General features: G+C 47.9%; 1 protein-coding gene across 2 annotated transcripts in view; it reads left to right on the top strand.

Annotated features, from left to right (window-relative positions):
• CCDC40 (coiled-coil domain 40 molecular ruler complex subunit) overlaps nt 1-23667 on the top strand; it is a 599189-nt gene that overhangs the window by 38091 nt on the left and 537431 nt on the right. The window contains exon 4 of one of the 2 annotated variants that reach the window (XM_069655197.1): nt 9996-10115. The exons of the other annotated variant lie outside the window; for it this stretch is intronic. Within the exon in view, the coding sequence (XP_069511298.1) occupies nt 9996-10115 (120 nt within the window). The remainder of the gene's footprint in view (nt 1-9995; nt 10116-23667) is intronic. 2 annotated transcript variants of the gene reach the window in all.

The following is a 23667-nucleotide window of genomic DNA, read 5'->3' as shown; positions in this document are numbered from 1 at the left end:
TAACTGAGTGCGCGCCAAATTTTGTCATGTCTATGCCCGCTAGACTCATGATGTCTCTGACCCATTGCGCTATAGTGGCTGTTGCCACTCCTCTGTGTGGTTTCCTGCGTGCTATTAGCAATTGGGTTGTCCCTGCCGGTTTTAGCTCGGCTGTCTTGTTTTCGTATTCTTTTATACATGCTGCTACACACCATTTGGGATGTTCCTGCATGTAGGGGTTTGTGATCGTGGCAGAGTCTGTTTTCGTCCTTCTAGCTAGGTTAAACATTACACCATCTGGGCCGTACGTTTTCATATTCACTTCTAAAGCTTTCACGTCTGCTACTCTCCTGCATTACACCATGCATAATAACATGGCTAGTTTCTCTGAAAGCTGTCCTAGTGACAAATATCTGTTATTGGGCCATTCTACTACCGATACGTCTCGTAAAGTCTCGTATCTCGGCTGAGGTGGCTCCCTGAATCTTATTCCTTTTAGGAGTCGTATCACTGCTACGTTTTCTCCTACTGGTACTCCTTCCACGGGCAGGTGACCTGCTGAAATCGCGGATCTGTATACCCCTATTGTTCTGCATGCTTTGCCCTCTTGGAGGAGTTCCGCTAAGAAATTCAGGTTCTCCAGCATGGGGTCTGGCATGGATTCACATGCTCATGAATATTCCCCGTCGTCAGGCTGGGAATCTTCGGTAAAGAAAAAATCGGTATCAGTTTCTTTTCTGATTTATCTTTCTTAGTAGTAACCAATCACTGGTCTCTGGGTCATACTGCCCCCAGCCAATGACTGCCCTCTCCCTAAGCCCCGTCCCTGGCAACCATCCTCAGATTTCTACCGCACTTTCAAGTGTTGGGAGTCCTCGTGCTATAGCTCTCGAGCTTTTACTGTGTTTTGCGTTTTTTTTCAAGAGATTTATCTCATTGTTTTCGGTCAATCGAGCCTCAAGCTCCACAGTTTCTACTTTCGATCAACGGGGACCCGTTTCAGAATTTACTATGCCCCTGAAGGGCGAAGTTTTCATGGCGTTACGCTTTTTGGAGGATTCCAGAAGTTTCTGAGGCCTAACTCGTGGACATGGCCCAGGAAAAAGGAAGCTCGACACCTGGATCCAAGCTGTTTAGGAACTGCCCTGGATGCGGATTACAGAATGTGTTCAAGGAGGACGAGCATTCGAGATGCCTCTACTGCCTTCACAGACACAAAACAAAACAGAACAAAGAAGGAAGGATTCCTCTACCAACGGCGCAAGGCCAAAAGGAAGATGGTCCTCGCGTTGCCATTGCTGGATGACATCTGGGACGAGGGACTTGTTCTTCTGAAGAAACCGTCCACGACACCTGCCAAGAGGGACCGGTACGAGAAGAAGTACCGGGTCCCCGAGGCCGCCCCTTTGTGCCTTAGGGCACAACCAACCCCGGATTCGGTCGTCTCGGTGGCAGCCAAGAAGAAAGCGGCGGGGGGGCATTGGCCTCAACTTCGACTTCCCCACCAGACGGCGAGGTCAAAGAAACTGGACGCCATGGGACGATGAGTCATCTCGTCGGTGGCGACGATGATTAAGGCGGCCAACGCCCTAGCTATTGTGGCCCGCTACTGCAGGGATTTGTGGTACAAGATCGCCCCCCCTGTTGGACTTCCTACCAGACGACAAGAGGGCAGAGGCCCTGGCAATCCTACAGGAAGGTGAGGTGGCGTCGGACCGTGCCATAACGGTAGCCACGGACATTACCGATACCGGTTTCTGCCAGTTGGGAAACAGCGTTTGCCTTCGACGGCGAGGGTGGCTCAAGGCGACAGATTTCCGCCAAGACGTGCAAGCCAAGGTTTGGACATGCCCTTCGATGGGAACAATCTGTTTGGGAAGACAGTGGATGAGTCACTGCAGGCCATCAAAGACAGACACAGAGACGGCTCGGGCCTTGGGAGTTCTGCAGCAACGACGGCCGCCCTTTCAGAACTCCGGAGGCAAGCAAGGTGCCTCCAAAGGACTCGGCGGCAGCTCCTCGACATACCATCAGGCGGCCCGCTACTCGTCGCAGGAAGCCTACAGGGGACGAGGCAAGTCAGGTGGATCTCGCCGTCGTCACCAGGGAGGCCAATGCGGCAAGGCCGCTGCCAAGCAAGATTGAACCGACTGTTGCGTCAGGCCCCCACCGGAGCACCCCGGTGGGAGGCCGGCTGACCAAGTTCGTCAGCGCGTGGGAGTCCATTTCCACCGACCTTTGGGTGCTGGATGCCCTGGCCCACAGGCACACGCTCGAATTTCTAAAAAAGTGCCTCCACATTCCTCCCATGGCCAGGAAGGAAAACCACGTCCCTCAACTGCTGTTAGAGGTAAGGTCGATGCTCAAGAAAGGAGCCATTGAGCTCGTCCCAAAGAGGCTCCTGGGCTACGGAGTATACTCAAGATACTTCCTCGTCAGAAAGGAGACGGGAGGATGGCGTCCCATACTGGACCTGCGTCGACTAAATAAATACATCAAGGCACAGAAGTTCCGGATGGTCACCCTCCAGCACGTGCCGGGCCAGCTGGAGGAAGGCGACTTCCTATCGTCGTTGGATTTGGAGGATGCGTACTTTCACATCCCCATTCTAAAAGGACACCGAATGTTTCTCAGGTTCGTAGTCCAAGGACGGCACTACCAGTTCAAGGCCCTCCCATTCGGATTGAAGTCGGCGCCCAGGGTATTCACCAAGTGCCTAGCACTGGTTGCGGCACAGCTGCACCTGCAGGGGATCCACGTCTACCCCTACCTGGACGATTGGCTCATCCGAGCAAGGACAAGGGAACTCTCCGTCGAACACACAGCGAAGACCGTCCGGCTGTTCACGGACCTGGGATTCTTCTTCAACTTCCCCAAATCCCACCTGGTCCCGTCGCAGGTCGCACTGTTTCTGGGAGCCAAGCTCGACACAGTAGCGCAATTGACCTCGCCGTCGGAGGAAAGGACGTAGGCCATCCAGGGCAAGGTGCAGCGTCTACTGGCCACGGACGTGGCCAGGGTGAAGTCCATCAAGTCCCCTCTCGGGATGATGTCCTCGTGCATCGATCTGGTGCGCCTGTGCAGGTTTCGGATGCGTCCCTACAGGAGTTCCTCGATGCTCGTTGGATGCAAGCACCGGGCAGCTTCGAGGACAGGATCTCGCTCAACAAGTTTTTCCGCCAAGCAATTCGGTAGTGGGGCACCCACGCGCATCTCGCGGCAGGCACAGATTTCCAGACCCCAGCACACCAGGTGACGGTGGCGACGGATGCCTCCCTTGAGGGGTGGGGAGCGCACACCGAAGATCTTCACGTGAGAGGCCTTTGGCTCCCGGAGGAGAGGCCGCTCCACATCAACATACTGGAGCTCCGAGCAGTGTTCTGGGCCCTTGGGTCGTTCCTCCCGTCCCTCAAGGGCAAGGTGGTGAGGATCTTCACCGACAACAACCACCACGATGTTCTACATCCGGAAGCAGGGAGGAACCAGATCCCCAGCCCTATCCAAGGAAGCCCAGGATCTGTGGCATTGGGCCATTGCCCATGGGATGTTTCTGGTGCCCTTTCATCTAGCAGGAATAAAAAAAACATTGCTGACTCACTCAGCAGGGAGCTACGCTTGTGCCACGAGTGGGAACTACACCAGGATCAAGTGGATCTACTCTTCCAACGATGGGGCAAACCCCAGATCGACCTGTTCGCGACGGCGACAAACTCCAAGTGCCAGAGGTTCGCCAGCAGGTTTCCCCAGCCGAGGAGGATGGGCAATGCTTTCTCGTTCCCCTGGGATGGCCTGTTCCTGTAAGCGTTTCCTCTGTTGCCGTTGCTGCTCCGACTCATCAACCAACTCAAGAGGTCCCAGTGCAGAATGATCCTCGTCACACTGGCTTGGCCGAGACAGATCTGGTTCCTGGACCTTCTGGACTTGTCAGCGTCCCCACCAGTGAAACTGTTGACGGACGCAGATCTTCTCTCCAGAGAGGGAGGCGACATGCTTCATCACGACCCGGAGTCGCTGAATTGCAGGCCTGGCTTCTGCAGCACTAGAGTTTGGAGGGTACAATATCCCAACGGACCGCAAGGCAGTTCTTGCAAAGGCCCGGGCGTCCTCAACTCTCAAGTGCTACGGACACAAGTGGAAGAGGTTCTCTGTCTGGTGCCGTGCACAGAAGATTAACCCTCTACGGATTACGGCCCCTCAAGTGCTACCGTACCTACTGTCGCTGGCCAAGGCGGGACTAGCTCATGCTTCCATCAAGATACACCTGGCAGCGATTTCCCGATACACCAGAACTACAGGACGGCCATCCCTGTGGTCTCATCACCTGGTGAAGGAATTTATGAAAGGACTGTTCCGTTAGTTCCCGCCGGTGAAGGCTCCGGCCCCGGCGTGGGAGCTCAACGTGGTGCTGACCAGGCTCATGGGGCCGCCATTCGAGCCTCTACATTCGCACCGTGGAAGTTCCTGTCGTGGAAGACAGCATTTCTTGTGGCCATCACCTCCGCACGATGAGTGGGAGAGATCCAGGCCCTATCTTGCAAGCCTCCATACTTGACTTTTCACGAGACGAGGGTAGTGCTGAGGACGCACCCCTCCTTTATGCCCAAGGTGCAGTCGGACTTCCATCTCAATGAGCCCTTGGTATTACCAGTTTTCTTCCCGTCACCTTCATCGTGGCCGAGAGGACTTTGCACTCGCTGGCTGTAGCTAGAGCGCTGAAGTTCTACATGGACCACACAAAGAGTTTTCGGAAGACGTCACAGCTGTTTGTAAACTTTGGACCTGTGAAGCAAGGGAAGGACCTCTCAAAGGCTTCCATTTCCAGATGGCTCTCCGGCTGCATCATGCACTGTCACCGGTTGGCAAACCGACCGTTGCCCGGCCGTCCGAGAGCCCATTCGACCAGAGCGATCGCTGCTACCACAGCATTCTTGTCTGAAGTGCCCCTGATGGACATCTGCAGGGCTGCTACTTGGAGGTCGACACACACCTTCACGAGATTCTACTGCGTCGACCGGGATTCCAGGGAGGAGTCCAGAGTCGGCCAAGCAGTGCTGCGCAAACTGTTCGCCTGAAGGTGGGCCTGGTGAGGAGCTAAGAGTTGCTTAAAGTTGAGTTTATGTGATGCTTAATATTCAGCCTTTGCCACCTCCCGTGGTTGTGCATGTGTGTACTGCTATGCATGCTTATATTCATGAGCATGTGAATCCATGCCAGACCCCATGCTGGAGAAGGAACAAGTTACTTACATGTAACTGTTGTTCTCCAGCATGGGTCTGGCCTGGATTCACATGCGAACCCTGCCTCCTACCCCTCTTCGGCTCTTCACTTGGTCATACTGCCACTTTACAGCTACCAAATCTGAGGATGGCTGCCAGGGGCGGGGCTTAGGGAGAGGGCAGTCATTGGCTGGGGCAGTATGACCCAGAGACCAGTGATTGGTTACTACTAAGAAAGACAGATCAGAAACTAAACTGATACTGATTTTTTCTTTACCGAGGATTCCCAGCCTGACAACTGGGAATATTCATGAGCATGTGAATCCATGCCAGACCCATGCTGGAGAACAACAGTTACAGTTAAGTAACTTGTTCCATCTCGACTAGAGGGGCAGAAACGGGATAAATGTTTCTCCTTCTGCACCATGTCGACCCCCTGTTCCAAGCTGTGTTGTAGCTCCTTCTAGTTGAAGGTGCCCGTGACTCGGCGATGAGGCTTGCAGCTTGTGCCGGAATACCCGGGAGATTCCAGCGTCTCCTGCTATCCTGCACGCCATCAACGGCAGCGTCCCCTTTACTCTCAGACGGTGAAATGACCCAACTGGGTCCGTGAGGAGGCTCTCTCCTTGAGGCAGTACTCTCGGGTAATCTGCTATTAGTTCCATGAGTGCTGGAAACCATACTTGAGATTTCCAGATCAGAGCCACTACTATCAAGTTCGCTGCCTCTCTGTGTACTTTTGCTAGTACTTGGCTCATCATTATGAATGGGGGAAAGGCGTAAAGTGTCTGCTCTCTCCAGTCTTGCAGGAATGCATCCACTCCGGCTGCAGCTGGTTCCAATCTCCAGCTGAAGAACCTCTCTTTCTGTGTGTTTAGCCTGGATGCAAACAGGTCCGTGTGTACTGGGCCCCAAAGCTTTTCCAGCTTCTGGAATATTACCCAGTCCAGCATCCAGTCGCTGGAGTCTGAGAGATGCCTGGAGTTCCAGTCCGCCACTACATTCAACAAACCTGGTAAGTATTCGGCTACTACTGAGATCCCCGATTCCAGGCAGGAATGCCAGAAATCCTTGGCTATTTCCGCTAGTAATTTGGATCTCGTTCCTCCTAAATGGTTGACGTACTTGACTGCTGAAATGTTGTCCATTTTCAGCCGAATGCAAGAATTCACTTTTCCTTTTGTAAATGCCTTGATCGCAAAGGATCCGGCTAGTAGTTCCAGACAGTTTATCTGTAATTGGAGTTCCGTTGCGCTCCATCTCCCTCCTGTCTGGAGATATCCGCACCGGGCTCCCCAGCCTGCTCTGCTGGCGTTTGATTCTATTATCAAGTCTGGGCGGTCGCCGAAAATGGCTCTCCCGTTCCAGGCTTCCATGTTCGCTAACCACCATTCCAGTTCTGTGCTGGACTCTTGATCTAAGAGTACCAGTTGATGGTAATGTAGGCCTTGCTGAAGATGTCGTATCTTCAGCCTCTGCAGGGCTCGATAGTGTAATGGTCCTGGGAATATCGCCTGTATTGATGCTGCTAGTAAGCCTACTACTCGCGCCATGGTGTGGAGTGATATGTTCGTCTTGCGGAGACATGTTCTTATTTCTCTTTTTATGTCTCTGATCTTTCTGTTCGGGAGTTCCAATGTCACCGACTTGGTGTTTATAATAAAACCCAGGAATTCTATCCTCTTCGCTGGTGTCATCTCTGACTTCTCTCGGTTCACTAGGAAACCTAGTGAGGTCAAGAGTTTCACCACCCAGTCGGTCTGATAGGCAAGGGTCTCTCTGCTGTCGGCCATCAGTAGGATGTCATCTAGATATATAATCATCCGAATCCCATTTCCTCTGATCGCCGCTGCCACTGGTTTCATGATCTTCGTGAATGCCCATGGCACTGAAGGGCAGCCCGAATGGCATTGTTATGAACTGCCATAATTGCCAGTCCAAGTCGAACGCTAGGAACGGACGGAAATCTCTCTGCACTGGAATCATTAGGGAAGCATCTTTCAAGTCTATCCTTACTAACCAGTCGCTCTGTCTGAGCGTGTCTCTGAGCTGGTGGATTCCTTTTTTTCCGCTGGACCAGGAACATATCGCTCACAAATTTTGACGGTATAGCGCATGGTTCGATCGCCTGTTTTTCTGCTAGGCTTTGCAGTTCTGCATCTAGCCGCTCTTTCTCTGTCTGTGTCGAGACTAAGGGGTGTGGCGCTTGCGACTGGGCAGGGGTCTCTGTGAATTCTATGCGCATTCCTTTCACTGTCTGCAGGACCCAGGCGTTGCTGGAAAGCGAGTGCCAATTTTCCCAGAATGTAGCTGTCCTCCCCCCAACTGGCAGATATGTACAATTTCTCACCTGTGGGGAATTTTTGTCCTCTTCCCTGTCCTCTGCCCCGCCTTCCTCTATGGAAGCGGCCACTTGGGGGGAAAGAAGGTGTCTGGTTGCCTGGGCTCCCAGTATTGGTTTCTGTTGTTCTGAGGCCTTCTAAATGCTTGGTACCGACCGGTCGAGCCACCTCTGTAGCGACCGGTCCAGCCAAAAACTCTCCCTGGAAAAAATGTCTTCATCGAGGCCTGTGCCTTTTCTAGGGAGGTGTAGGTCCCTACGAACCTCCCCATTTCTTTGCCGAATGTTTCCCCAAACAAAAGGCCCTGAGCCGCCTCTCCAGCTTCGTTTGACGACAGATCTCCTAATTTCTGGTCAATTTTGAGCAGGAGACCTCGCCTGCGTTCAGATGAAATTTCACAATTTGCATTGCCTAGCAGGCATAAGGCTCGCTGGACCCATTTCTCCAGGTCTCCAGGGTCTACCTCCTCGCCTGTATCCTTGGATTGCTCTACTAGGTATTTTAGCCAGAGGTCCGGCCAGGTCGAGGACTTTTTCTTGAACTTTTCCATGAGCGGTCTATGCCTTTTCTTGGGTCTCTGTTGGATTTGGAGACAAATGATAGCATTTTGGGGTCTAATTCTGGAGCTTCTGCGACCTTGCCTGGCAGGTCTGGTCTTGGGCATTCGGCCCTCAGTCTTTGTCTAACCTCTTTTTCAAGAGCTTTCTGCAGTCTTTGCGTCATATACTTCGTGACTCTCGGCAAAGGTACCCACTCTGAGGATCTTGGATTTCTGATCTCCTCTGGCTGAAACATGTCTGATGTTTCTTCTTCTTCTATGTGATGGAGTTTTCGTTGCCTTTTCTTAGGCGGGGGTTGGCTTCCCTCGTCCCCTTAATTATCTGCATCCTCTTGAGTGGATGTAGGGGATATCGGCGGGTTTCTCTTCTGGGAAACCTTCTAGGGAGTCATCCTCTGGATAACCCATATTGTCTTCCCCTGGGTAGGGGGTCTCGAGGCTCGGCACCTGTGAACCCTTCATGAACGCTTCTTTTAGTCTAAGGAAAGCATCTGTAGCCTCTGGGGCTCTTGTACCAGCCCCTTCCAGTTGGCCCGGGGGGTCAGAAGAGTCTTTGCTATTCCGGGCCTCATTACACCCCTTAGGGTCTTTTGCAGTTGCCCTTGTGGACGTGCTTTCTTCCTGCTTGGTGCGTTCTTCCTTCTGGCTCAGAAATAGTTCTATTGTATGTAGTCTTTCCTGTAAGGGTCTGACCCCTTGAGCCACTGCCTCCGTTAGTGAATCTCCCAGTACTTCTTTGAAGCTATAGGCTAAGTCTTCTTGATAGACTGCCTCTTGCTCCTCTTCGCTCCATTCGAAGTTTGACATTTTTTATGTGCTGACAGCTGCCTGATCAAATACCTTTCCAGGTGTAGTGGCACGTCCACAGATTCACTTTCCCTTGAGGCTGCACCTTCACCGCACTGTATGCTGTATCTATGCAGGATTGTATTGAGACAGTAATCTATTTTCATGTTAGAAAACACTTGTTTATGACTTTTAATCACACAAGTTTCTCCGTGTTTCTCCGTGTTGTATGTCGCTCCATAACGCTGTGAAATCAGGGATTGAATCTCCCTTGGAGCGTTATGCGTGAAGCCCTGCCTCCGTGAGGGTGGAGGCTCCTTGCTCCGAGCTTTGTGCCTTTCTATTCGAGCGTGCTCCGTGTACGGCCCCACCTTCGCGAGGGTGGGGGCCGCGTCTGAAATGTGTATTGGCTCGCGTCACGAGCATATCTGACTGGCCGCTCCACCCCCACGACGGTGGGGGCTGTTTTCCTCGGCAGCTGTGCGTGGGGAATGAACTCCGGGTCGCGCTTCGCTCCGCCCTTCCAAAGGTGTGGGCTGAGTTGCCGCTTACGGGCCGCGCTGCTTGACTGAAAGGGAATTCGGCAGGCCCCTGAAGTGCCGTATAGTGCGACACGGGGCCTCCAACTCCCTCTAATATAAAAATGTAGGTTACTAGCTCTGCCGCGTCGCGCGTCCCGGGGACCTAAGCATAATCACCATACATATGATATTTACAATGGTGAACAAATTCAGTCAATTCTATGAAAAATACACGTTCTATTAGCAAATTCTACGCAGCTAAGATAATATGGTCCTTATCTGTGGAGAGCAGGAAAAGAAGAGGAAGGACAGAGGAAAAGGAAGGACTAGGCCACATGGCCAGAGACTAAAGGACTACAGAAATGATGGGACTTGAAGTTTAAAAAAAAAAGGTTTAAAAAATGTATATTATTTCTTGAAACTGCTGGAGAGAGAAAATAAAAGAAGAAGCTTAATGCTCGCCTCCGTCTTGGCATAGAAATTAGTCCACGTTCCGAGTGACCTGATTGACTCATCTGTCGGGTGCTAGTTTTTAAAATTCTACTAGGCTTTTCATAATAATTTAATAAATGAAAGTCTGTTGTTCTATCAGGAGGAGGAAGAAGAGGAGGAAGGGTCATTGCAGCCAGCAGGCACAGGGGAGTCAGAGCATGCCTCAGGAGGAAGCAGTCCGACAAGGCCAGCCACAGCAGAGGGTGTTACTCATGAAGGGGTGAGTTGCTATGGTTCTGTAGTTGATTTTATTATGGATAGCATATTTATTAGGACCTTTGTAAGCATGTGTAGGTCCAAGGACTGCTACAGAATCACATAGACCTTTGAGTTGAGTATTCCTCACCTTGCCACCAGAGGTGTCCCTTGGAATCATTTAGAGTTGCAAGGTGTTCCTCAGAACAACATGGCTAACCCTGGTGTGCTGGATAAACCTACTCAGAAGGGTGTCCCTAAGGTCTCCCTTTTGTATGTGAGTAGCTACTCGACCTGTAAAAACATACCACCCTTTTAGTTTCATTATCAGAAACCTCATGTAGTAGATTGAGTGAACTCTGTTGCTGGTCTAATGACCTCTATCATTGTTATGATATATGATATGATATTTTATTTATATATCGCGCTCGTACACAAGTGTTTCAGAGCGTATTACCTACAACGATCTGAGCAACAGTCTTTTCCAAGAAGTTTCACATAGTGCTCGATCACTTTCCTTGGCCCCACCCATTAGACTGAAAAAAGGGTAGTCTTTTCACAGGACAGCAACTGCAATACCTGTTTTAGATCCCAGAGCTGGGAATAAAGGGGATTTGCCCAGATTTAACACCTTATTTCCAGACTGTTGCTCTTACTAGCATGTGTTTTAAGTCCAGGGTAGCTGCTGGCACTTGTGGTGGTGGGTGGATAAAACACTAGAAATGTAAAGTAAACGTTCAAAGATGGTTTATTTATATACTGAGGTTTGTTGGGGTTGAACACAATTAGGGCATATGATTGTCTTTGTAACATATAAGGAAGCCTCTCTTGGGTTCAGCGGATATCAACAATGTCAGGATGGGATACACAGTAAAGTGTTGTGTTACACCTATCATGGGAATACTGGGCTTCCCAAGCTTCACAGTCCCAGTGATACAGCACCCCATCACTTCTTTGCCACAGGTGTTCATCACAAGGATATTGCTCCCTACTCACTATTTGTAATCCAAACTAAGCCAAAGCTTGTTGATCCAGGAATCAAGTTTCTTGGGTCACTTTAAGGGTTGTGGTGCCCTCCTCACCATAAGGGATATGGTACCATTCCTAGCCTGTTTGGATTCCTCACCCCTACTTCTAGATAGAATATATGGTATTATCCCATGGAATATAACACCTTTCTAACGCTCTCTGTACAGCGATTGAGTTACTTGGCCCTGCAAATGCCTAGAGCCTTGCACAAGTCTCTCAAGGGGAACAACTATGAAAGTGTCATTTGAGTTAGTTCCATAAAGCGCCACCCCAAGACCCTGCCTGGGTCTCAATGCAGGCTAACAGCCCACTGGCACCCACAGTCCCCAAGTCTCTCCTTCTGTGGGGGGATGAATGGTCAAGTGGTGCAAGTTCTTTTTTAATAGTCTTAAGTCTCTACTTTCCTTTGGGTGTTGAGACTGCGGTTGAGGCAAACTAGGGTTTTTCTTACTAGGCCCTTGACCTCCCTTGAGTTCCATCTATCCTAGCCTAGATGTCCCTGGCACTCAAGATTCTCATGGAATACTGGAGATTGGGAACCCTACTATTTAATATAGCCTTTTTATGCGGAAAGACGTAAAGGCCAAGGCCTTTTCTATCTAACCCTACCATGGGACTTCCTAAAGGTTCCCTTCTCTACAATCTTACATTGAAGGCCTGAATTACCTCAGTCACTCTCCTTTCTCTCTTCTTCTCCCTCTCGCTCCTCTCCTTGATCATACACATCCTTATTCATTATTTCTCTTGTCCCCTCCTAGTCCCTCTCTTATTGCTCCTACCGTTTCCTCTCACATTATTCTCCTTCCAATGTCCTCACTCCCTCTGCTCTCTCTCTCTCACTCTCTCTCTCTTTTACACTCTCTCTCTCTTTTACACTCTCTTTCCACTTCTACGCTATACTTTCAGTCTTCTCACACTCTCTCTGTCCCATCACTGTCCCTGCCTCATCCACGTACCACCCTCTCTGACCTCTAACCTTCCCCACAACACAATCCTCTACCTTCTCACTACCACTCGCTCTATCTCTTTCTCTATTTATTAAATACTCTCATTTACTCCCTTCTCTCTCTACACTGCTCACAATCACAGCTTCAGTCTTTCCAGTTGGTATCACTCTGTCTCACACACAATACCTCACCAGTCAAACTTCTCCACAATTTATTCAGCACTGTGCTCCACCTTGTGACTCTGAGGAGAAGCTTTAGCAAGAACCTCTTTTCACTTCCAATGGCGGGCAGCATGCTAGGGAGGCAAAGTGGATAGGAGAGAAAAACCATAGCGTAGGAATGTTACTGTTCTTTGTTTTTTTTTAACTTAAGCGTAAGAGAGAAGGCGGGAGAGTAAGCAAGAGCAGAAACAGGTTGATCAGAATGTGAACGTCTACTATAGGAATCAGCCCACGTTCCGAGCAAACTGTTGGACTGAGAGCATTCAATCGGGTACTAATGTTTAAATTTCGACTCCACATTTGAATAACAATTTAATAATAGAGGGACATGGAAGAGACTAGTCCGTAGGAGGAGGAAGAGGTGGCATTGCAGCCAGCAGGCGTAGGGGAGGCAGAGCATGCCTCAGGAGGAACCACTCCGACAAGACCAGCCACATCAGAGAGTGTTATTCCAGAAGGGGTGAGTGTTTACAGTTCACTTGTTCTTATGCTGGGTAACCCATTGTGACCTTTGGAAGCACATGGAGGTGCAAGGAATGCTACAGAATCACAGAGACATGTGGGTTGGCTGCCCCTCACATTGCCACCATAGGTGTCCCTCAGAAGCATGTGGAAATGCAAAGTGTTCCTCTGGAAGAACATGGTTCTTCTTAGTGCGCTTTAGAAGGTTACTCAGATAGGTGTCCTGGATTCACAAGGAAATCAGGTCTGTGTATTCGAAGCATGTGTATCTCTATGCCCCCTCCTCCCCTAGTTGTGTGTGAGCAGCTACACCACCTGTGAAAACATTCCAAATGTGTAACAATTGTTCATACTGCAGATTGAGCGAACTCTCTTGCTGGCCTAATAACCTCTGCCACTGCCTACAACAATCTAAACAACAGCCTGATCCTAGAAGCTCCATGTCGTGCTCAGTCACTTTGCTTGGACTCAGACCTTAGAAAAAAGTCTTTCCACAGCAAATTGACTGACTGCAACACCAGAATCAGGGCCAGTGAGATAGGGGAGAGTGGTTGTGGTTCTCTATCAATTTAACAACACCTAATTTCCAGGGTGTACTACTAGCAGGTTTTTTCCAAGTCTAGAGTAGCTGCTGGCAATTGTGGTAATGGATTGACTAAACACTAGACTTATTAAAAAAGGTTCAGAGAGAGTTTATTTACAAACAGGGATTTGTTGGATATAAACAACTGGTGAGACTAGCGTTACCTCTACAATATGTCATGTACCAGCCAGTGTCCGTAAAGTGTTGGGTGACCCCTACAGTATAACACAGTTCCAGTGATATAGCACCCAGCCACTTCTTTTCCACCAGTCTTCTTCAAAAGGATATAGGGCTCTGCTAACTAGTTGTAATACAACCCATGGAAAAGTGCCAGGTACACTTCTTGTTGTCCCAGGAACATAATGTCCCAGAGTTATGGTGCCCTTCTCATCATAATCGCTATGATGCCCTTCGGACCCTCTTAGGCATTCCTCACCCCTTCATATAGATAACATATTTGGTGTCCGACCCACCATAGCCTATACAGCTCTCTGTTCAGAGATTTAGTTACTTTGTCCTAGAAATCTCTCAACGGGAACAACTCATGCAAGCATCACTTCTGGTAGTTCCACAAAGCTTTAGGTTTTCTCTGTTGCCTCTTCAAGACCTTGCCTGGGTCTCTGTGCAGTCAGTCAAGCCCACTGACAGCCGCCATCCATCTGCTCATCCCAGTAGTTCCTGCGTAGCCCTCTGTGGCTCCTCCAAGTGTTCTCTACTGCAGAGGGGTGTGTGTCTGTATTTGTGTGTGTGCGCGTGTGTCTATCTCTCTCTGTGCTCCAACTTTCCACTCTTCTGCAACTTTCACACTGGTTACTCCTTTAATAGGCCTCTTTTCCCGCCTCTCGTTATTGCCTTGTCTTGATTGGTTAAAGATGAATTCTGTTTGCCTGGGGCCTGTCCGTCTTGGCCCACTCGCAGTGGCTCTGTCTCTGGAATGTGATAAAAGGCCTGAATCCTGCTCTTCCACCATCACTGTGTAACTCTCAGTGGAGTAACTGTGCTGAAGATGTTGGGGCGGGACATGACATCTAAATGAAAGGTACCCCTGCCAAATGAGTGGGACAAAATGGTGTGCCACAAACGTTGGGGGGGGGGGTAAACACGTCTGTCCACCACCTAAAATTATCCCCATGGTAACCATGGTAAGCCTGGTGCAAGATCTGAGCCAGACTGCATGAGTTCGGTCACTTTTGTAGATCATGCTGTTGGCTGCTGGCTTCTGCTGTCCTCCAGTGGATTCTCTGTATCAGCTTAGTAGGTCACATACATGCACGTTGTAGCTCTGACTTGCAGTAAGAGCAGTTCTTCCATGAATACCCGAGCTCCTCTGTGCAGACCTGCGGACTAGTCTCTTCCATGTCACAGGTCTTTGGGGTGTAACTTATTCTGTGGTGCCCAGTTGGGTCTACCTGTAGATAAACCCTGTAAGGGCTAGTAACACCAGCTTTGCCAAGGCCAATTATTTTCAGGTGAGAGGGTGCACCCTCCTGAACCCAAATTTAGGGTCTGTGCAGGTTACGTACTTTTATTTTATAGGCCTCTTTCCCTGCCTTTAAAACACGGAATAATCACTATGTTGGGGAGTTTCGCCCCCCACCATCTCCTTTCCCCTGGCACAAAATGGACAGAAACAAACACACACATGCACGCGCTCGCCCGCCCCCTCCCTTCCACCCAAGAAACACTCTTCCTAGACCACACTGCAAACAAGCTCACAAACAAATAAAACATAACACACGCAGACAAACACCTTCTCTCCAGCCTCCTCCGACTAAAAACGCAAAGCATACACACAGACACACAAACACTTAACTCATAAAACTCTTCCAGTGCCCGCCAGCCCCTCCGCACCATTGTGTGCGGCAGGGCCAGTGCCAGTTAAGATTTAGAAAGACCGCTCTGAGCGCCTCATTCCAAGTCGGGCGGTCTAGTAAAAAAGTGCCAGTATTCGTGGATACCAGCACTTTACCGGACTGCCTGACTACGGGTTTGCCGGTGGGGCACCTGGGCTACCTCCAGTGAAAAGCTAGAATAAGCCAGGCGCCCTATCGACAAAAAAAGCCCTGCAAATCCCCTCATGGAGTCCTATGGGACTGCATGAATGGAGATTTACACCGTCATTCCGCCACTCTTAATCCTGCGGCAATGCCGCTGGTCCGAGTTCTGGAAACAGCAACAGCCTTTGCCGGTATCCTGGTGGGTTTACCGCCAGGATACTGGCACTCTTGGAATGAGCCCCTGAGCCTTCTCTGTTCTGTCTTTCTAAATTAATCTTTTATATTTTGGTGAGAACTAAAGAGACGTTTACACTCCATACGATACTATCTACATGTGACACGTCCATCTTATCTCACTCACTGTGGTCTGAAAAAATGCCTGACTGCCTTGGAACTCTGGTTTAAACCAGGCTCTCTGAGTTTGGGCCACTTTTGCAGATCATGCTATTCACTCCCACTGCTGCAGTTAACTGCTGTATTCTCTGTTTTGTCTTAGTAGGTCCACGTACCTGCGTCTTGTAGTACTGACTGGTATTACCCAAATTGTTCGTTTACAATTGTTCGAATGAACAATTGACCGAATTTAAAGGGTCACAATTGACCTTTTCACAATTGACGGTATATATATATATATATATATATATATATATATATATATATCTGTTTGGTAATATATATTTATATATATATATATATAGGGGTTTTGGGGGGTTTGGCGTTAGGTGGGGTGTTGTGGGGGATTTCCCCCCACATATGTTACAATTGACCTTCACAATTCGGTCAATTGTGAAAAGGTCAATTGTAATTCGAACAGTTGTAAAACGAACAATTCGTATACAACCTACTGACTTGCAGCAAGCACAGTCCTCTTTTCCTCACAGTGACCCAATCTCCTCTTTGCGGTCCTGGGTGTTTGTCTCTTCAGAGTCAGTTGTATACACTTAACTCGTTAGGTGAATTATGTTGTGCATGGGTCCACAAATGGTCTAGGCAAGGCCCAGAATACTCCATTGCTGCGTAGTTGCTGATCTTTGTCGGCCATTTTGCTTTTCCTAGTTATTTCCAGATTTGATATTGATAAACGACTTCATATTGAACAATGGTGTTGGCCATCTTAGGTGTACAAGCACTAATTCCACACATTTGTGTTATAGTCTGCTGAGCTTTAATCAAGTCTATGCAAAAAGGACGAGCATACTTGTCCTTGGCACTTAAGGGGTTAGAGACCATTATGTTTTCATGATTGCAATAACCGGACTAGAAAAACACAGGGGACTGACTCTTATGTCAGCAATTTCGGGATGTCTAAAAACCTCCTTGCAAAATACTAATGATATATGTTGAACTCATATATTACTTAATATTGTGCATGGGTTCCCATCTCTTGTTATTGCACACCTGAACGTGTACAATATCAATTGGGAGAGGCATGTTTTTTAATATTCAATATTACAACTAATCAAAATAGTATTCTCAAATTAAGAATTATCGCAGATACTCATATTTACCCTTTAATGGACCAGTTATCCATGCTGCATTTCGAACCTGCACTTTAAATGAAATTCTTATATTTATTATCACAAATAAAAATAGCTGGGGATGGGCCCTCTATTGGAAATCAATGTGGTCGTCATAGTAAATGAGCATCACAACTGCAAACTAAAATTTCACAAAAAGATTCCGGGGCATGGGTGTGGTCCTGCCTTTTTCTTTTCCAAATTGCATATTCTACATGTTTAAAGATTAGCGTTCCAACAAATAAGGCTGTAACCGTGAATTACACACACTAATGTGTAATTGGCCAGGAGGTAATTGCATCTGAATTAGCCATTATTAACTTGGTATTTCCTCTGTATTTCAGACAGATATACAACACATTATCCTTATTAAGATATTTCAATAATTGCTCTTCAGATCAAATAATAACCTAGCTTTTTCATGACTCTGAATTAGTTCTCTATCACCTCCTTTGTCAGTGTTTGTGATCTGTTTAAATACCAGAAATCGGTTGTCTCAATTTTTGTAATGTGTGTTCTTTGTTCCAGTGCACTGCCATGGGATATTGTTCATTCTTGGCCCGGATAGCATACACATGCTCCCTAGTTCTGTGTTCCCATGTGGTCCTTCCATCATGGAATTTCCAACAAACACACACAAATATACATATGCCATATGACAAATGTACTCTTGCAGTTAATTGGTTTATTGGTCTTTATTTGGCAGGGGTCTTAAACCTTTGTCTCTCCAGATGTTTTGAACTGCAACTCCCATCCATCCTAATCAGCACCGCTGGTCATGGCAGTTAGGGTTATGGGGTCATGGGAGTAAGGGGTCATGGGTTTTGTAGTCCACAAAATATTAAGTGCCACAGATGGAAGACCTTGCTATATGGCATTGGTTATAAGCTGCATAAAAGATTCCATCTTGTGCTTGGCACATTCACACATTTGTCATGAACAGGCCACTTAGGCACAGATCTGTCTGGGCGAGATGGAGACATTCATATAGTTTTACTGCATTGAGATACTTTTCCAAGGTGGCACCCACGTTTTCCCTACATTCGGAGACTTTCACAGTTCCAACATGGCGCTCTGCTGCTGCTTAGCAAAGTGGTTACGTCGCTGCATTTGATATCAGCTGTTCCCGGAAAGGGTTCAGGGCATCTCACTGCTAAGGTTATCTTAGCTCAGCGCTTCTCCTTGCTACTTTCGTGCTCCATTTCCCCCGTCCTTCTGCCCTGTCCGGATAAGACCTTTCTGTAGTGCCCGTTCTTCCCCCTGTCCCTCCTTTCCATGCTCTTATTCCGTGCCCTCCCGCTGTACTCCTTTACTTGGACTCCTTGGTTTTGCTTTTGCTGCCCTGCTGCCTTGGACGTCTTATCACCTCCTGCGTCATCTGTTCTACGTTATTGCTGCCTACTTACATTGATCAGTTTTTTTCACCCTATAGGGTTTTTCCTGCTAGTCGGTTGCCTCTGACTGTTTCCCTGGCTGGTGTGCATTTCACTGCCCAGGGTGGTGGCCAGGATGGCGTCTGGAGACAGTCGCCCCTTTCTGCATGAGTACCAGATCATGCATAGAAAACAGAGCAAGAAGACATCTCAGCCTCCAAGACCAAGGTGAATCAAAAAACGAGTTCATCGGAAAGTTCAGAGTGCTTATCAGACCCTGAACCTGACAGTTTGAGACACCAACAGTCTCCTATTAGGATGGAACCTATGCAGGAGGTACTCCTTTCTATGCAAGAACTTGCCACCGAAGTACAGTCCTTGAAGGCAGAAAATGCTGCTTTGAAGCAGATGGTGCTTACACAGGACATTCTCTCACAGGAAAATCCTTCTTCGGGGATGGTCCTAGAAAAATATGAAGGATCCCCAAAGCGCTTCCGGCAGTTTGTGGATTCCTGTACCGACCATTTCACCTTTAAGCCCCTGTTCTATGCCTCAGATAGGGCAAAAGTGGGTTTCCTGGTTTCCCATTTGTCCGGGAATGCCCTAGCTTGGGCTACCCCTTTCGTTACCAGGGGTGATCCGATCTTGGATAACTATGCTGCCTTTTTGAATGCCTTTCAGGCGTTCTATAGACCTGAAATGGTTTATAATGCTCAGGAGTCACTTATGGATTGCCGACGGGGAGCCCAAGATGTGATGACAAATGCCTCAAAATTTTGACAACTCACCAAGGAAGCTGCCTGGCCGGATGAGGCGTGCTTTACCATCTTTCGGAGGGGCTTACACAAAGAAATAAAGGATGATGTCTTGTCTGCATTAATGACTTTGGCTTTGCAAATTGATTTTTGTCTCCAGGAGAGACGATTGGAAAGAAAGAAATGCTGGCCTCCACCTCTTTTGCGTTCCCTTTCCGGCTCCTGCTTCTACCTTCAATACACAACCTGATCCTGAGCCGATGTAGCTTGGCGCAGCACATGTCCTCTTACTCCTGAGGAAAGGGCTAGAAGGATGTCACAAGGATTGTATTTGTACTGTGCTTCCAGAGCTCATTTGGTCCAGGATTGTCCAGTAGCACCACCCCGTCGTTTGGGAAGCTTGTCCTCCCGATCCCAGGCAGAGCACAAAAAAGGAAGAGCCTATTTCACTCCGTCCAGATTCAGTTGAACACTACGGTATCCTCATTGTCATTGGTTGTTTTGGCAAGTCACTATCATGACCACAAATCAAGAACCTATGCCCACTTATGCATTAGTGAACTGTGGAGCAGCTGGTTTATTCATGGATACAGCCTGGGCGTTAGCCCACAATATCCCTCGTCAAGCCAAGCAAAAGACCTTAGCTGTGGAAGGGATTGATTGGTATCTTCCGGTCGTATCATTGAACACACTGAACCGGTCCAAATGCAGATCGCTCATCATCTTGAAGAAATATCCTTTGATCTGATAAAGGCAATATACTAGCCTCTCGTTCTTGGAATACCCTGGTTGCGTTTACACACTCCTTACATTAACTGGTCTGCTGGGATGCTATTTCTAGGGTCGGAATTTTGTATATGTCAAATACCTGATAAGTTCTGGGAGGTGTGAGGATTTTGCTCCCATAGTGTAAGTGAAGAATTCTTGCCCTCGTAGTGTAGGCGAAGAATTCTCCCTACCATTGTAACTCTGTCTGATAATACAGATAGTGAGATCTATTAGTTGAGAGATGGACACTGGATACACCCTTGGGATTACTGACAGGACGATGAGGAAGTCAGCAGCACCAGAATACTGTATGATAGAAAAGAAGAGTTTTTAGTAACACGAGAGGGAAAGGCCAAACCCAGGCTAATTCCATACGTGCAACACGTTAGATCTGTACAGGTAGACTACATCTCCCTCTCTCAAAATGAGAGAGTAGGAAAAAACAAGATATAAGACATGGTTTTTACCAGAGGAATGGTTTCTTGTACAAATATCCAGAGAGTACACTCAATATGCCTTGCCCACAACGGTACTATCCCGACAGCACGAGGACACCTGATTGCGGTTGTGGTCAGTAGTCTGTAGTCCTCTAGGACCACCTGTCACAACGGCACGCGGACGCCTAAGGATGTTTGAGCGCCAGGGTTGGAAGTCTGTAAGTTCCTGCGCTGTATTATGTAGGAAAGACAGGTGAGTGTAGGTCTTGGGAATTCCAGATGTTTTGGGAGGAGTAGCAGTTTTCCGGGGAGTTGGTGAGCGTAGATGCGGTAAGATCTCCAGCTGACAGTCAGGGTCCATTAGCGTGCGAGGAGGAACGTAGACAAAATCAGCAGGCGTTCGGCGAGTCAAGTTAGCGGTCCAGATCTGTTTGTCGTGCGAGGAAGGACATAGACCAAATCAGCAGGATAACGGAAAGTCGAGGTAAGCAGTTCGGGTCTGATAACCGTTCGTGGAGAGATCTTGGACAATACAGATATTGCAAAATAGCGGTCTTCGTTCCTGGGTCGTAATTTGAAGGAAGGCAGTCCGTAAGCACAATGAAGGGAAGCGCCATTTTCCAAAAACCCCGAAGTTTAAGTAGCATTGCTATGGCGACCAGTGGTTACGCCTCCGCAACGCTGAACATAGCGCTGTGACCGCAACGTATGCCACAGTCACCATGGTAACTTCAGGGCATCTCTTCTGCAGAACCCTGTACGTGCAAGGACGGGAGTCCTGGTTTTAACTTGACGTAATGGGGAAACCGCATCTGCGAACTATGAGCAGGGGCGAGGCGAGGTTTACTGAGTGTCGTAACTGTCTTCAGAACCCGGGTTTCAGCAGTGATGATGTTACAAGCATTGCCATGCCTCCTCAGCGATCTCTGTAAAGCCAGAATCCTGACCGTATACAACATTGTATCCTTCCACAGTCTAAAGCACCTGTCAATTGAGAGAACAACTCTACTCAACATCAGCATGTCGCGGTTTCTCATTTACAACAAGTGCTTTCTGAATACCGGGAGTTCCAGGATGTCTTTGCAGAGTCAATGGAAAGATCCTTACCCCCATATTGACCTGAGGATTGCGTCATCAACACCATACTGGGTCTATGATACCTTTTGGATGAATGTTTATTCTATCTACTTCAGAAAAACAAGCTCTTAAGGAATATTTGAATATGAACCTTTGTAATGGACTCATCAGAAATTCCAAGTCCCCGGCGGGTGCTTTATTATTTTTTGTGCCTAAAAAAAGACACTGCTGAACGTCCATGTTTGGATTATAGGGGCTTAAATCAAGTAACCTTAAATGATAAGTACTCCTTACCTTTGATTGCAGATATACTGGAGGCCTCCAGAGGGGCCATGATATTTTCCAAGTTAGATCATAGAGGGGCTTACCACCTGCTCTGCATCTGCGAAGGGGATGCGTTTAAAACGGCTTTTAGAACACCATTCGGCCGCTTTTTAGTACTTGGTTATGCCCTTTGGCCTCATGAATGCTCCATCAATATTGCAACACTTCATGGACAGGGTATTTTCGGATCTATTGTTCCACTGTGTCATCATTTATCTGGATGATATTCTGGTCTTTTCATCCAAACCCAAGGAACATGTGGAGCATTTACGCTTGGTACTGTCACGATTTAAGACAACACCGTTTGTTGGCAAAACCAGAAAAGTGCCAGTTTAACCAATATTCTGTTTCATATTTGGGTTCCATACTTTCCAAATCTGGCATTTCCATAGATCCTCGCAAAGTCTCTGCATTGCTGGACTGGCCTGCCCCGTCAACGGTAAAACAGGTCCATTGTTTTCTGGGGTTAGCAAACTTCTATAGGAAGTTCATTAACAACTTCTCTACAATTGTGCTACCCATTACTACTCTACTGAAGAATGGCATAGCATTTCATCAGTCATATGAAGCAGAAGATGCTCTCTCAATCACCCATACTGGCACAGCCGGATGTCAACAAGCCCTTTGCTGTGGAAACGGATGCCTCAGACTATGCTATTGGTGCAGTCCTGAACCAACTTCAATCTGATGGGTTAGAACACCCTTTGGCATACCTATCCAGAACATTGAATGATAGTGAGCAGAATTATTCAGTCCTTGAAAAAGAGCTTTTGCCACTAAGACAAGCCTGTCCTGAATGGAGACACTTATTACTTGGAGCAATGCACCCTGTTCAGATATGCACTGATTACAAGAATGTACAAGCTCTGCAATCATTGGAGTGCAAAAATAGTTGACAAGTCCAATGGGCCTTCTTTTTTGCCTGGTACCAGTTTGATCTCACTTTCATTCCTGGATCTCAAAATGTACTTGTAGATGCTGTGTCACGTAACCCTACTATGTCCATTGCTGCATCCATGCCAAATACTGTGATGTTTCAGGACAAAAGGTTCATCTATCACCTGGAGAGCTTTCTGGACCTTCTCAAACAAGAAACAGCTAAATCACCGGATTAAACATCACGTTCCATGGATAATCCCTGGAACCTACAGAAGGGACAGAATCTTCTCTTTAAAGACCATCGCATTTACGTCCCGACTGAACGGATTAGAGAGACCGTTCACTGTCTATGCTATGACTCGCTCACCGCTGGACACAGGGGGATAAATGCTACTAAGAACTTGATTCTTTGATATTTCTGGTGGCCTGCAATGGTCCCTGCCATAAAACAACATATCAGGTCCTGTATTGCATGTGCCCAAACTAAAGAACCCAAAGACAAACCTGTTGGGTTACTCCTACAACCTAAACTACCTTTGTGACCCTAGCAAAAGATTGCCACAGACTTTATTGTGGATCTTCCTGAATCTAAGGGTCATACTACCAACATGATGGGCATTGCCTACTTTTCTAAATTTGTCGATTTTTCACCCTTATCCAAGTTATCCACAGTGGCACAGATGGCCGTTGTGTTCTACTCACACATATTTCACTTACATGGTCTACCGAATAGCAACATTTCTGATCATGGTTCCCAATATATTTCCCGTTTTTGTTACTTTTATGTCGTTTGACAGGGGTAAAAAGAACAATTTCTTCAGGATACCATCCAAAGTCTAACTGAGTCACGGAAAGGGTCAACCAGACTCTTGAACAATATCTGTGTTTTTTTTTGCTACTAAGGTAGACGACGATTGGGTCACACTGCTACCTATAGCAGATTTCTCTTACAATAACTCAATCCATACCTCCTCTAAGACGACTCCATTTAACAGTACTTATGGTTTGCATCCCACTTTGCTACCGGTTCCAATTACTGAGCCCACTACAAGCCCTACCGTGGAACAATGGGCCACCGACATTCAAGACATTCACAAGTTCACACTGGACTGGTGTTGTTGGAATCCACTCAACGGACTACCAAACTAGATGCAGATCGGAAAAGGAAAGAAGCCCCCTCGTACTCACCTGGACAGCAGGTGTGGCCT

Source organism: Ambystoma mexicanum, chromosome 3q (assembly GCF_040938575.1).
Source record: "Ambystoma mexicanum isolate Mex_15411 chromosome 3q, UKY_AmexF1_1, whole genome shotgun sequence".
Taxonomy (NCBI): domain Eukaryota; kingdom Metazoa; phylum Chordata; class Amphibia; order Caudata; family Ambystomatidae; genus Ambystoma; species Ambystoma mexicanum.
Note: the sequence above shows the minus strand (reverse complement) of the source record. Positions and strands in the feature narration are given on the sequence as shown.